The 13,431-nt window shown below is 35.6% G+C and overlaps 1 protein-coding gene across 2 annotated transcripts in view; it reads right to left on the reverse strand.

Moving 5' to 3' along the window:
• CRYBG3 (crystallin beta-gamma domain containing 3) overlaps nucleotides 1-13,431 on the reverse strand; it is a 147,939-nt gene that overhangs the window by 83,507 nt on the left and 51,001 nt on the right. For both annotated transcript variants that reach the window (XM_017967157.4, XM_002761299.7), the window contains one exon: nucleotides 7,891-8,282. Coding sequence is in view for 1 of the 2 variants with exons in the window: in XM_002761299.7 (XP_002761345.5) it covers nucleotides 7,891-8,282 (392 nt within the window). In the remaining variant the exon portion in view is untranslated. The remainder of the gene's footprint in view (nucleotides 1-7,890; nucleotides 8,283-13,431) is intronic.

Below are 13,431 nucleotides of genomic sequence, written 5' to 3' on the forward strand. Positions count from 1 at the left end.
TTCATATATTATAGTCAGTCCCTTCAGGTACTAACGAGTTACACTCCTCTGCCATTTTTTTTAATTCCCCCATTTTTAAAAGGTTAAGTCATGCCACAGTTTTTTTTAGTTAATTCTTTCATGGAGTGTAGTTGAGTCCACACAATTAAATAATAAGAACATAAAGTTGTCTTTTAATTTTTAATTTTTCCCGAGTAAACAGAAATGCCAAAAAGCCTATATCTAAAAATAAGCTGAAGATGGAAAACTACAAATTACAAAACTTTTTTCCACATTGTATTTAACAGTGGGAGGATTCATATGCAAGAACAGAATTTTGTACTTAGTTTTCTTTCACATGGAAGTTATCATTGCATTTTTATTATGTATTTATATCATTTGTAGTTTCACAAGCTAAACAGAGAAAAGGGAGTATCACTTCATGCATGCTGTAATTATACATAGGCTCCAGAGCTTATGCTACATACCAAAGGTACACAATCCAAAGAATAGTAAGAAAAAAAGTAAAATATCTCAAAATTTCAAATATTTAAGGAAGTGGGTATACATGTTGAAAATCTGAAAAGGATTTACAGATTTTAGTCCAATACGTAATTACTATGTGAGGGCTTATTAAGCCTCTCAGTAATACATACAGCTATGCTCTATGCTAGATAAATTTTATACACTTGACACTACAAAGGTCAATCAAAGGCTTGTATCATTCTTCAAAGAAAATTCCATAATAGCAGCCTGAAAGTAATAGCTAGATGACTAAGCTACTTCATTTTTATTTTTTTGAGATGGAGTCTTGCTCTGTCACCCAGGCTGGAGTGCAGTGGCACGATCTTGGCTCACTGCAACTTTCACCTCCCAAATTCAAGTGATTCTCCCACCTAAGCCTCCTTAGTAGCTGGTATTACAGGTACGCACCACCACACCTGGCTAATTTTTTATGTTTTTGGTAGAGACGGGGTTTCATCATGTTATCCAGTCTGGTTTTGAACACCTGACCTCAACTGATCTGCCTGCCTTGGCCTCCCAAAGTGCTGTGATTATAGGCGTGAGATTTATTTCCTTTCAAATTACAAGGAATATCTTTCTGCATAATAGAAGAAGCTTTTTAGCTTTTCTATGGAAAGAAAAGCTGCAAATCCAGCAAATAAAAAAAAAAAAAATCACGAGAGCTTTCAGAGAAGAGTTTATCATTATGCATATGTTCCTGTGAAAAACAGAAATAGAACTTAAGAAAAAACTAACCCAACAATAAAGTAGCTTACTATGTAAACTACATCAGAAACATGAATTAATAGACAGAAAACAATCTAAAAATATTGCCAAACAGGTTTCATAAAGGTTTTATGGATATTAAAAATAAAATGTGTATGGTCAGTTATATATAGAAACAATGACAAAACTATTAAGTGAAGATCAAATACTTACATTGCCTTTTGGTGGTTTTTTTAAAAATTCACTTCACATAATAGGTACAGGCTGAACATTCCTAATCTGAAAATCTGAACTCCAAAATGCTCCAAAATCCAAAACTTTTTGAGCACCAACATGACATCACAAATGGAAAATTTATCTTTTTTTTTCTTCTTTCCAACTTTTATTTTAGGTTCAAGGAGTACATGTGTGTATTTGTCAAATGGATAAATTGCATGTGACAAGGGTGCAGATAGTTTTGTCACCCAGAAAATCAGCATATTACCCAATGGGTACTTTTTTAATCCTAATCCTCTTCCCATCCTCAAACAGGCCTTGGTGTCTATTGCTCCCTTCTTTGTGTCCACATATATTCAATGTTTAGCTCCCACATAGAAGTAAGAACATGCAGTATTTGGTTTTTCTGTTCCTACATTAACCCATTTATGCCAAAGTCTGCAATTTTTCCAGTGTGAAAAAATCAGACCTTGGCAATGATCTTGAGCAGTAGGATATAAAGAACTCTCGCATGCTTAGCGTTCCAATAATGAAACACTACGCATAAAGGAGTTAATTCAATTAGACAATGGACTCTCACTCTGTCTATGTTGCTATAAAGGACATGATTTAATTCTTTTTAATGGTTGTGTACTATTCCATGGTGTTTATGTACCACATTTTCTTTATGCAGTCCACCACTGATGGGCATCTAGATTGATTTCATGTCTTTGTATTGTGAATATTGCTGCAATGAACAGATAAATGCATGTGTCTTTATGGCAGAATGGTTTATATTCCTTTGGTGATATACCTAACAATGGAATGGCTGGGGCAAATGGTAATCTAAGGTTTTTAAGGAATGTCCACACTGCTTACCACAATGGCTGAATGAATTTACACTCCAACCAGCAGTGTATAAAGATTCCCTTCTCTCCACAACCTTACCAGCATGTTGTTTTTTGATGTTTTGATAATAGCCATTCCAACTGATGTGAGATAATATCTTACTGTGGTTTTGATTGGCATTTCTCTAATTATTAGTGATATTGAACATTTTTTTCTTAGGCTGTTTGGCCAAGTATATGTCTTCTTTTGAGAAGTGTTTGTTTATGTCCTTTTGATAACTGCTAGCCATATGCAGAAGATTAAAACTGGTCCCCTACCTTTCTTTCACCATATGCAAAAATCAACTCGAGACAGACTAAAGACTTAAATATAAAACCTAAAATTACAAAAACCCTGGAATAAAACCTTGGAGCTACCATTCTGGACACTAGCCTTGGCAAAGACTTCATGACAGACTTCAAAAACAATTGCAACAACAACAAAAAAATTGACAAGTTGTACCTAATTAAACTAAAGAGCTTCTGCACAGCAAAAGAAACTATCAACAGAGTAAACAGAACCTACAGAATGTGAGAAAATATTTGGAAAACATGCATCTGACAGAGGTCTCATATCCAGAATCTATAACTCAAACAAATCAACCAGCATCTTTGCTTTCCGACTGTTCAATGTACACAACTTTGTTTCATGCCCCAAATCATTTAAATTATTGTAGTTTCCTATAATAACTCAGGCTATGTGTAAAAAATGTAAATGAAGCATAAATGAATTTTGTGTTTAGACTTAGGTCCCATCCTCAAGATATCTCATTACATCTATGCAAATATCCCCCCAAAAAGTCTATAATCTGAAAAAAATAAAAAATCTGACACATTTCTGGTCCCAAGCATTTTAGATAATGGATACTCAACTTGTAATAACTTGTCTAAATTCTGAAAACTGTAGTAATGATAATAAGAAAAACTGTGTTTGACAGTATAGTCTGCTATACAGTATAGGATATTTTATTACCTTGTTTAAGCTATTAACCTTTTATAATACACCTTGATTCACTTTTTTTTTTTTTTTTTTTTTTTTACGGAAGTGCTGTATTAAAGGATATATTGATAGATTTTAAAAGATGTTACACAATTACTTTCAAACGTTTCTAGCGATTCACAGTGCCACAAATGGCCTTTGGTCCAGTGGACAAAATAAGCCCCATTGAGAAGATGATAATCTTTTATCTTAAGCAAAGATACAAAGATGGTGAGGGAGTTTGCCACACAGTTCACTGGGAAAACTATTCTAGGCAAAGAGAACAGACAGTACAAAGACCCTGTGGCAGAAGCACATCTGATGTGTTCAAGGAACAACAAGGGGGCTGGGCCAGTGTACCTGAAGCAAAATGAGCAAAGGGAGAGTAGGAAGTGGGAAGGCCAGAGAGATTGATGGGAGGGTAGAGCATGTAGGGCCTAACAGGCTTTGCTTTTACTGTGAGTGTGGTGTGGAGCTCTTGCAGGGTTTTGAGCAAAGGAGTAATACAATCTGACCTGTTGTAAAAGAATCATTATAGCAGCTCCACTGGGAAAAAAAATGCTGTAGGAAGCAAAATTGGAGCCAGAAGACCAGTTAGGAGATTATTGCAATAAGCCAGAACAGAAAGGGAAGCAGCCGAGACCAGGATGGGAGCAGCAGAGGTGGTGAGAAGTGGTTGGATTCCAGGTATGTTTTGAAGGTAGAGCCAATGAGATTTGGTGATGGATTGTACATGGGATGTAGGAAATGGAGAAGAGTCAGGATTGACTCCAAAGACTTTGCCTGGAGCAACCAAAGGATGAAGTTACCATTAACTGAGATAGGGAAGACTGTAGGTAGAGCAGATTTGGGGAGGCAGAATGGTCAGGAATTCCTGTTTGGTCATGTCAAGTTCTTTTTTTTTTTTTTAATTCTGGGGTGTAGTTAATGGTAATGTGCCATTGTTAATTTCTTAGTTTTGACAAATGTACCATAGTTGTGTAAAATGTTAATATTTGGTAAAATTGGGTGAAGGGTCTATGGGAGCTTAGATTAGATTTGTAACTTTTAGATTCATACCTTTCCTATAAATCTAAACTTCCAAAATAAAATGTTTATTTTTAAATAAACTTTTTTTTTTTTTTTTTTTACACTCATGTGCCTGCATTTCCTGCAAAGACCTTTTGAGGGTAGGTTCTTTTTTTTTTTTTAATGAACATTAGTGTGCATGTGTCCTTATAGTAGACTCATTTATAGTCCTTTGTCTTTTTTTTTTTTTTTCCAGTGGGATGGGAGAATCACAAGGAATCAGGTGTTCAGATTGAGGGTAGGTTCTTTTTTTTTCTTTTTTTTTGTAATGAACAGTAGTGTGCATGTGTCCTTATAGTAGACTCATTTATAGTCCTTTATCTTTTTTTTTTTTCCAGTGGGATGGGAGAATCACAAGGAATCAGGTGTTCAGAGGAATGTATTGAGTAGAGGTGAGGAACTAGGATGTTGAAAAATAAAAAAAGGAGAGAAGGAGAGGAAGAAAGAGGAAGAAAAAGAGGGAGAGAGAACAGGAATATTGCTTCATACTAAAAATGGGTATTAATAATGGCCAATCAATATTTTGTGTATTTAAAATGGAGAACTCTATAAATATTTATTGAGTTTACTTGTTCCGGATCTGAGTTGAAGTCCTGGATATCCTTATTAATTTTCTGTCTCGTTGAGTCTAAATCTCGTTATGGGTCTTATGTATCTGGGTATTAAGACCTCTTATTGTTGCATTGACCCTTTTACCACTGTATCTTTGTTGCTTTGAAAAAAAATCACTTTTTTTTAAGTAGGAACATTCATCCATGAGAAAGGCAATGAAAAAAATTAATTCATTCCTCCTTATATTAAAAAATTGAAATGTTTATATGTGACACTGAAATCTCCTAGTAACTGCAAAAGTATAGGCTCTTTTATTTTTTAATTTATATGTAATAATTGTACATACTTATGGCATACAGAGTGATATTTTGATACAGGTATAGAATGTGTAATGATTAATTCAGAGAAATCAGCATAACCATCACAAACATTTATCATTTGTGCTGTGAACATTCAGAGTCCTCTCTACTAGCTGTTTGATAATATATGATCAATTATTAACTATAGTCATCCTACAGTACTACAGAACATTAGAACTTACTCCTTCTATGTAGATCTAGCTATAATTTTATATCCATTAACCATCCTCTCCCTATAAGCTCTTTATTTTAAATAACATTTTATATTTGAAATATTCTCATGATCATGAATAAAAAACTTAAATATATCATTGCTTTTAATAATTCATATCACAGAGCCAAAATAACTTAAAAATGAAATCCAGATTCTCAAAATTATCATTAATAAATAATTCTCTACATAGATTATCTAAATAACATCTAAAATCAGTTGTAAGTTGTAATCCTACGGTCAAAATGAACTATTGCCAAAATGGTATTCACCTCTTAAATTATAATTCTTAAGCATGTTGACAGCTGTCAGGAAGTCACTGAAACTGTAATTCTAAGCCTGAAGGAAGCCGGCATCACAATCAAACTGGCAGTCGGGTGGTTTTTTTCCTTTCCTCCTAAACGAAGGAAAGGAAAAAACATTGGTGAAGAAAAAAGAATGGTGAAGGAACCAGCATTCTTTGTTGAGGAGATTTTGAAGAATTGCCTTAAGCAATTACTGTATTAACAAGGAGGGCTTTAATAACAAGAAATAAGAGCCAAAGTATCCTCCCCACCCTCTTTTTAAAAAATCAACTAGTACCAAAGAAAAAAATCTGACCAAACTAATCAAAATCAAAGGAAAGGAAAAAGTACAAGATTCCCATTCTACCCAATTCCCATAATAGCCTCAAAATTATCACCATTTCAAATTACTTTAAAATGCCAGATGTCAAACGTGAGCACACAAAACAGTTATCTAGGGAGGTTGTTAGAATACTGCTGGGCCCCACTCCTGCAGAGACTGTGCTTCAGTGGATCTGAGAGATAATGTGCATTTCTAATGAGGTCCCAGGTGAAGCTGCTGCTAGGCTCCAAGGACCACACTTGGAATCCTATTCACATGCTGTGGATGCAGCACTACTGAGCCACTTTTCTGCTGCTGGACATTGATTCCCAAACATTCGTTCCTATAATGTTTGAATGAACACTGTATATTATCAGAAATGACCCACACACTTAAGGTTCTTGACATATATTGCCAATTGAATTTCTAAAAAATGCTACCAATTTATACTGAACTCCTAACAGTGTATACGAGTGCCATCTACCCTGCTGGTGAGTTGGTGTCTAAACTGCTTATCAGTTAAAGCATTCTCTTTCATTCTTTTCCTGCATATAATTTTCTCATTTTTCATTTAAATTTATTATTGCTTATGTTATTTGACATAAGAGTTTGAATACTGAGAATAAGTTTTAATCTACTGATCTCTTTCTTGATACCTTCCATTGCTATTATGCTCAGAAAGTCATTTCTCACCAAAATAAAAATGTATAAATGTTGCTTTTAATTTTTATGATTTTTAACATTTTTAACTATCTTAATTTACTTTCATACAAAGATGAGGAACACACAATGCCATCACATTCTAGATATCAATTACATATGTGAGAGACCATTTCTAAACTGTCTACTCTGTTCCATTTAAATGTCTACCAAATATTACATCAGTATGACACTGTTTCAAATACCACAGCTTTATCAATACCTTTTAACTTCTGGTGGAACAAGCCCCACAAATTATTCTTGATGGACAAATTCTAATCTAGTTTCACAGAGCTATAAGATGGGTCTATGCCTATATCATAAGATTGCTAAGAGGAATTAACAGAAAGTACCTAAATGAAGACACCTGGAAACTATAAAGAACTGCATAACTAACTACAAGGTACTACTTATTTCTGACCACAGTATTATTGATGGCTTCTTCAAATAATAAGTTCTCACGCAGAGGTAAAAGTAAAATCAATACAAATGAATACTTTTATGTCACACAAATACCAAATGGACTCAACAATGTTATAAACATTCCATAGGTACAAAATATTCCTTCTAGCTCATTTGAGAGTAAAAGAAAAAACAAGTTGGTGTGTGTTTGCTAAACAAAGAAGAAAAGGGTGGTAAAGTGCTTCTTCAAGCAACATTTTAGTTCCTTAGAGCTGTGTAAAGGTTCATAAAGCTAATTTCATGAATAGAGTCCATTTAATTGCATTTCTTAACTGCTTTAATTAAATTTTACAGAACAAAGACACTGACAGAATAAGAATACAAACCAGAGGACCATTTCCCTGCCCCCTCCAAAATGCACATATTAAATATATTGCCTGTCCTGACACAGGAGGAATTCCAGCAACAGAAAACATTACCATTCAGGGAAAAAAATAAATATTTTACTAAGACAAATTTAGCAGCAGGTCCTAGATTACCTTTATGATTCTCTGTACCATGATTGATTACCTGTATGGTACAGAGAATCATACAATTTTTTACCCAGTAGTAGGGACATTACAGAATATCTTTCCAATCCCATCAATTAATAGGATTAAAACTAAAGCTCAAAGTTAGGTCCAAAAAACTCAATTTTTTGGTTCAATTAAATTTTAAACTTACTTTAGCAAATTAGTGGTTTCTTGTTCACTGTCTTGAGTTGTATCCAAAGAAAAAGCATCTGAGAGTTCGGATGAGTTGGAGTCTTGTTCTTCTGTTGGATGTGTCTGGGATCTCAGGGAGCCACTGAAAATGTCTCTCTCCCTTTTGATCCCTTCTTCATGATGGTCACTGGGATTCTGTAAATTTTTCTCAGTTTTATCATGGTCATCTTTGAAAGAAGACTGCTTAGCTTCTCCTAGAGATGATCTTCCTGAGATATTGAATAAGTTACCAAGAAACTGAAAAAAGCTTTCTTTTGGCTGTCTGTCACTTTCTCCTATTTTGGGATCTTCCTGAACTGGAAAAGTGACTGGCTTCTCAGTATGGTTCCTTTTTTCCTCACTTTGGAGAATCTTTGAAAACAAAACAGACAATAATAAGCATCGTTATTTAAATAATAAAGCAGACTGAGAACTATTACAAAACACACTGTGTAGACACCAGGGATGCGTTTGTGAATAAGACTAATGGCTTCCATCCTTTGGGCAGTTCACAATCTACTGAAGAACATTGTAAGCATGACCTTTAAAAAGCTGTGTGGTAAATGTCATGAGGGGAGAAGTACTGCACACATGGGAACCCAGAACGGGAGTAACTAGTCCAAACTAAGGTAACTTGGAGAATGCTTCCCAGAGAAAGAAAGTGCACTCTTTGAAGGGGACAGAAAAAGTGACTATGTGATGCTTATGCATCTGTGTGCGTGTTTAGTGAGGTGTCAGCTCCTAAGGGAGTTTAACACGACTGGAGGTTAGGGTATGAAAATGACAAGAGTGAGGTAAATATGTAGAGAGAAGAGACCACAGTAAACCTTATGTGTACTTAAATCCAGCCTTTATTTTACAGAGCTAAGGGAGAATATTTCAAATACTTGGTACTGTATATAAGAACACCTCAACAGACCTCATCACTTCAGCATTATGTTAACCCATGAAGCTGGCACAATATGTAAAATTATTCAAGATGAGGAAAAGACAGTAACATGGTACTTCAATTCAGAGAAAGAGCCCACTTGTGGGCCTTCAAGGTAAATATTAACATTACGTATCAAGTCCTGATACACAATGTTAATACAAACCATGGATAGCATCGGGCATTCTTGAAGACAAACACTTCCAGAAGTCCATTTTGCCTGCTCATAATTAAGTTACTGGTAAAGCAAACTCATATCAATGCATGCTTTGTGTAAGGAAAAATGGAGCTGCTCTGTCAAAGTGCATGTTGGCATTCCACTTTGCACTATTTCCAGATTCTAAAAAGCTTTAGGCCCATGAGCCAACTCACCCTGCCTTCCAAACATGCTCACTCACATACTTGTAAAAAGAATGCCCACCCTACAGTATCTGGCACCTGTTATGCTCACTAGCCCTTATAAAAGGAAAGCTCAGGTGTGAGCCGGAAAACAATCAGAACACCAAGGCAAAACCACCTTAGGGCACTGTAGGTTCACATGACAACATTTTATGAGAAACTGATCTTCAAGAAGGCAAGAACATCACAGTTATAATGTCATTTCTTCACCTCATTCCATGTCATTTTTTCCACTCATCCAAGTTCAAATTCGTATAAAGAAGTATTTAACTAACCACTAAAAAAGATTCAGCATATGAAAGGTGGAGAATATGTTCAGAACCTATTAACTCAGCAAACTGATTGCAAGCAAACTATCTATATCTATATACATGGGTTTTTTTTTTTTTTTTTTTTTTTTTTGAGACAGAGTCTCTGTCACCCAGGTTGCAGTGCAGTGGTGCGATCTCAGTTCACTGCAACCTCTGCTTCCTGGGTTCAAGTGATTCTTCTGCCTTATCCTCCTGGGTAGCTGGGATTATAGGCATGCGCCACCATACTTGGATAATTTTTGTATTATTTTTTTTTTTTTTGAGACGGAGTTTCGTTCTTGTAACCCAGGCTGGAGTGCAATGGCGCAATCTCGGCTCACAGCTACCTCCGCCTCCTGGGTTCAGGCAATTCTCCTGCCTCAGCCTCCCGAGTAGCTGGGATTACAGGCACGCGCCACCATGCCCAGATAATTTTTTGTATTTTTAGTAGAGACGGTGTTTCACCATGTCGACCAGGATGGTCTCAACCTCTTGACCTCGTGATCCACCTGCCTCGGCCTCCCAAAGTGCTGGGATTACAGGCTTGAGCTGCCATGCCCAGCTCGCAAGCAAACAATATTTTTAAGTTTGTTCCCACCTTCACGTCAAAGGGGATTTCTGAGTAAGCACATGGCATTTTTTGATGTGTTAGGATTTAATATATCTTGTGAGCCTCTACATTGAGAATATCACCAGCCTTCTAGAGACACTACAGGTCTCACCTCTCACCAGTTTCAACTACAATTTAATTCCACTTGTCTCCACTTTACCTGTCCAACCTTCTGCTCATTCTGAGAGCTGGCACTATAAGTCACCTGTGCCCTCTACTCATATAAGCAGCATAAACGACCTCTCAGTTTGGCAGCAGAAGATACGCTAGTTGACATTTTGAAAATGGTCATTTATATGAAGATATATATTTTTTGTTAATAATTTGATTTGCAATTTTTAGCCACAGTATTTCTCCCTGGGTCAAAAAGAACACCGGAACATGACAAGAACAGTGTTTAAATCTTTTCTGTAAGTAGTATGAAGTGGCTGATCATCTTATGTAGCCACTTGAAGAAAGCAAACTACAGGCTGCTCATTAAAATATCATAAATACTCTTAAAATGCTTTAGAAATTTGCAAAAGAGTCCTATATAATCTAGGCAATGGTTTAAAAGAAGAAAAATGAACAAGATCACTACTTTCAACTTCATTAAAATGTCAAAACAGTAATTTTTGTCAAAAAATGTATTTATCTCACTATTATTTTCACTTACTCATTCCTTTCAAAGTGTAAAAGGTTGCTTTCCAAATGAGAAAGATACATTTTGTGAAATTAATAAAAGATTTTACATTTAACCTTTTTAAAGTTGTTTATAATTTTTTAAAAATCATGTTTCTCCTTCCCCTCAACTGTCTGCTTCGTTGCTATTCCAGAATCCCTGTAAGTTTACTAAAGAGTATTTTTAGTTCCCTTAAATGTTTTGGTTGATTAATTTTTTCCCTCATAATCTTATGAGAAATATATATTAGTAATTAAAACACCTTCAACAACAAAAAAGTTTCTGCATTTACAAACAACCAGAAAAAAAAACACACTGCTATTCAAAGTAAACACCTGCAATAAATGATGTATTTATAGAATTAAAATTTTCTTTGATCCAAAGCAGCTATTCTTCACCCTCAACCTGGACAAGTCAGCCTGGCTACCGGCCCTCATTATGTGGGTCCTATATCCATCTGCCAACAAGACTGTCTACCATTATAACAAGGAGTGAGCAGAACAAAAGCACTCAGGACTCAAGCAAACACTAACAAAATATTCATTCTAGTTGCTCTCCAAGATTTGGCTATAATGTATATAACATATGAATGCTACTGATGAAGGCATGTGAATCTTTGGAATTTTCAATGTTTTTCCTTCATGTTCAATATGTTGTAATGCAGTACCCTTAGTCCAAATACATTTATCTATCTACTCTCTTTGTTACGTTGGGTCCCAATACAACAAAATACAGAAAAGCATTATGTATACTGATTAATAAGATTTAGCTGCGGTCTTAAAGGAGCTTACAATCTAGGAAAATACTCATCATTATATTAGTATCACTGTGGGGGGCTTACAAGAGATATGAACACAATGGAAGCCATAATTAACTAGTGGGGATGTAGAGAAATGATCTTCTTTGCACAGAAGATAACGTTTGAGCTTAATTCTGATGAGTGTTAAGAGCATTCTAGACACAAGCCATGGTGCACACAAAGACACAGAAGTTTGATATATGTTTACTATGGCATAGATGTGGCTGAAGAAGATTGGAGCTCAGAGGATAAAGAGTTTGATAAGATCCCAGTTAGAAGTGCTGGGTTAGGAATAATATGATCACAGATAACTGAGTTATCTAAATTGGACAACAATTTGAGTAGGTAAGCAAAAAAAAAAAAAAAAATGGACATGGAAAATACAAAGGGAGGTGAGGATTAGGGCTCTGGGTGAAAGGAAAGTAGGGCAGCAGCAAACTATTTAGTTGTCAAACATGAAATATTTGGTCCCTTGATATACAAGTTGACATGTCTGATATAAACAGAAATACAATTGAAGAATGCAGTTTAGCAATACACAATGTAAGCAGGAAGAAAAGAGTAATCACCAGAAGATCCCTATGGAAAAAAAGATTAATAGGCAAAAACAGTGAAAAGAAAAAACCAGTGAAAGAGATGGAGGAGGGCAAAACCAGACCAGGTCTGTCTCTCTAGAATACCACAGATCTCCAAAGAAATAAAGAACACTTCAAAAGGCAGATGGGAGTAAAGAATGCCAAATGCCACTGTGAGCTCAAGAAAGATGAGGAGTATCTTCCTCATTGGTCTTCAAAAACATCAGCCACACAGCCACCTTGGGGATTTTGCCTTTACTTTTCTCTGTTCTTAGAATGTTCATCCCCAGATGCCTATATGACTCACTCACTCTCACCTCCTTCAGACCTTTACTTGAAAACCATTTCATCAATGAAAATTCTCTCAGCATGATCTAAAATAGCAGACCCCTCCACTGTAAAACTGCCTATCCTCCTTCTGTTTTATTTTTTCTCCTTGTACTTACTATTATAGTAAATACACACATCACATGCCTACAACATTTAATATGCGTTTCTTCCTTTAGGATGTAACATCCACAAAGGCAAAGATGTTTGTCTATTTTATTCACTGCAGAATCTCTACCACCTTGAAACATGCCTGATCATAAGAGGTGCTCAAATGTTTCTTAGTGTAATAAATGAAGAAATTGAAAAGCGCCAAGAATGCAGGAGAAATAGTCGTAACAGTTCAAGAATTCCTGAGTTCAGTCCAAAACTTGAGGTGCTAAACAGTGAGTAGCTAGCAAGGAAACAGGAATAGTCAGAAGTAGACGGGAAAACTTTTCAGAGATTTTATACTAGATTTTGTCAAAGACGTTTTAAGTTCCAAGACAAAACTTACTGATCTGTGCATCAGCTACATTTGTTGGAAAGGTATAAAGGGATGGTATAAAGGGATGGATGACAGTTTCCAGAAGGAAAGGCAGGAGGTGATGATATGAAGAGAACAATATAATTTCTAATACTTCTAACAAAGACAATGCATTAGCATTGGAGAGAAGGATATTTTCTCTACCAAGTAAAGTGGCAAGGAGAGTGGCTAAAGCCTTATAAATTCTGTAAGTGAAAAGACAGTAAGGGCCAACAAATGGCTCTGACATCAGTAAACTGAAAGGAGAGAAAAGCTGAAGGAGAAACATAAAGGTAGGACTAAGATTTGGGTTGTCAAAATTTAGAGGATTTGTAACAATGTTTCTGGGAAATTCAACCCCAAATGCACAGGTTAAAACTATGTAAACAAAAAAGCAGTTAGGTTCAATGTAACTTTAAACTATTTA

This window comes from Callithrix jacchus, chromosome 21 (genome assembly GCF_049354715.1).
Source record: "Callithrix jacchus isolate 240 chromosome 21, calJac240_pri, whole genome shotgun sequence".
Taxonomy (NCBI): Eukaryota; Metazoa; Chordata; class Mammalia; order Primates; family Cebidae; genus Callithrix; species Callithrix jacchus.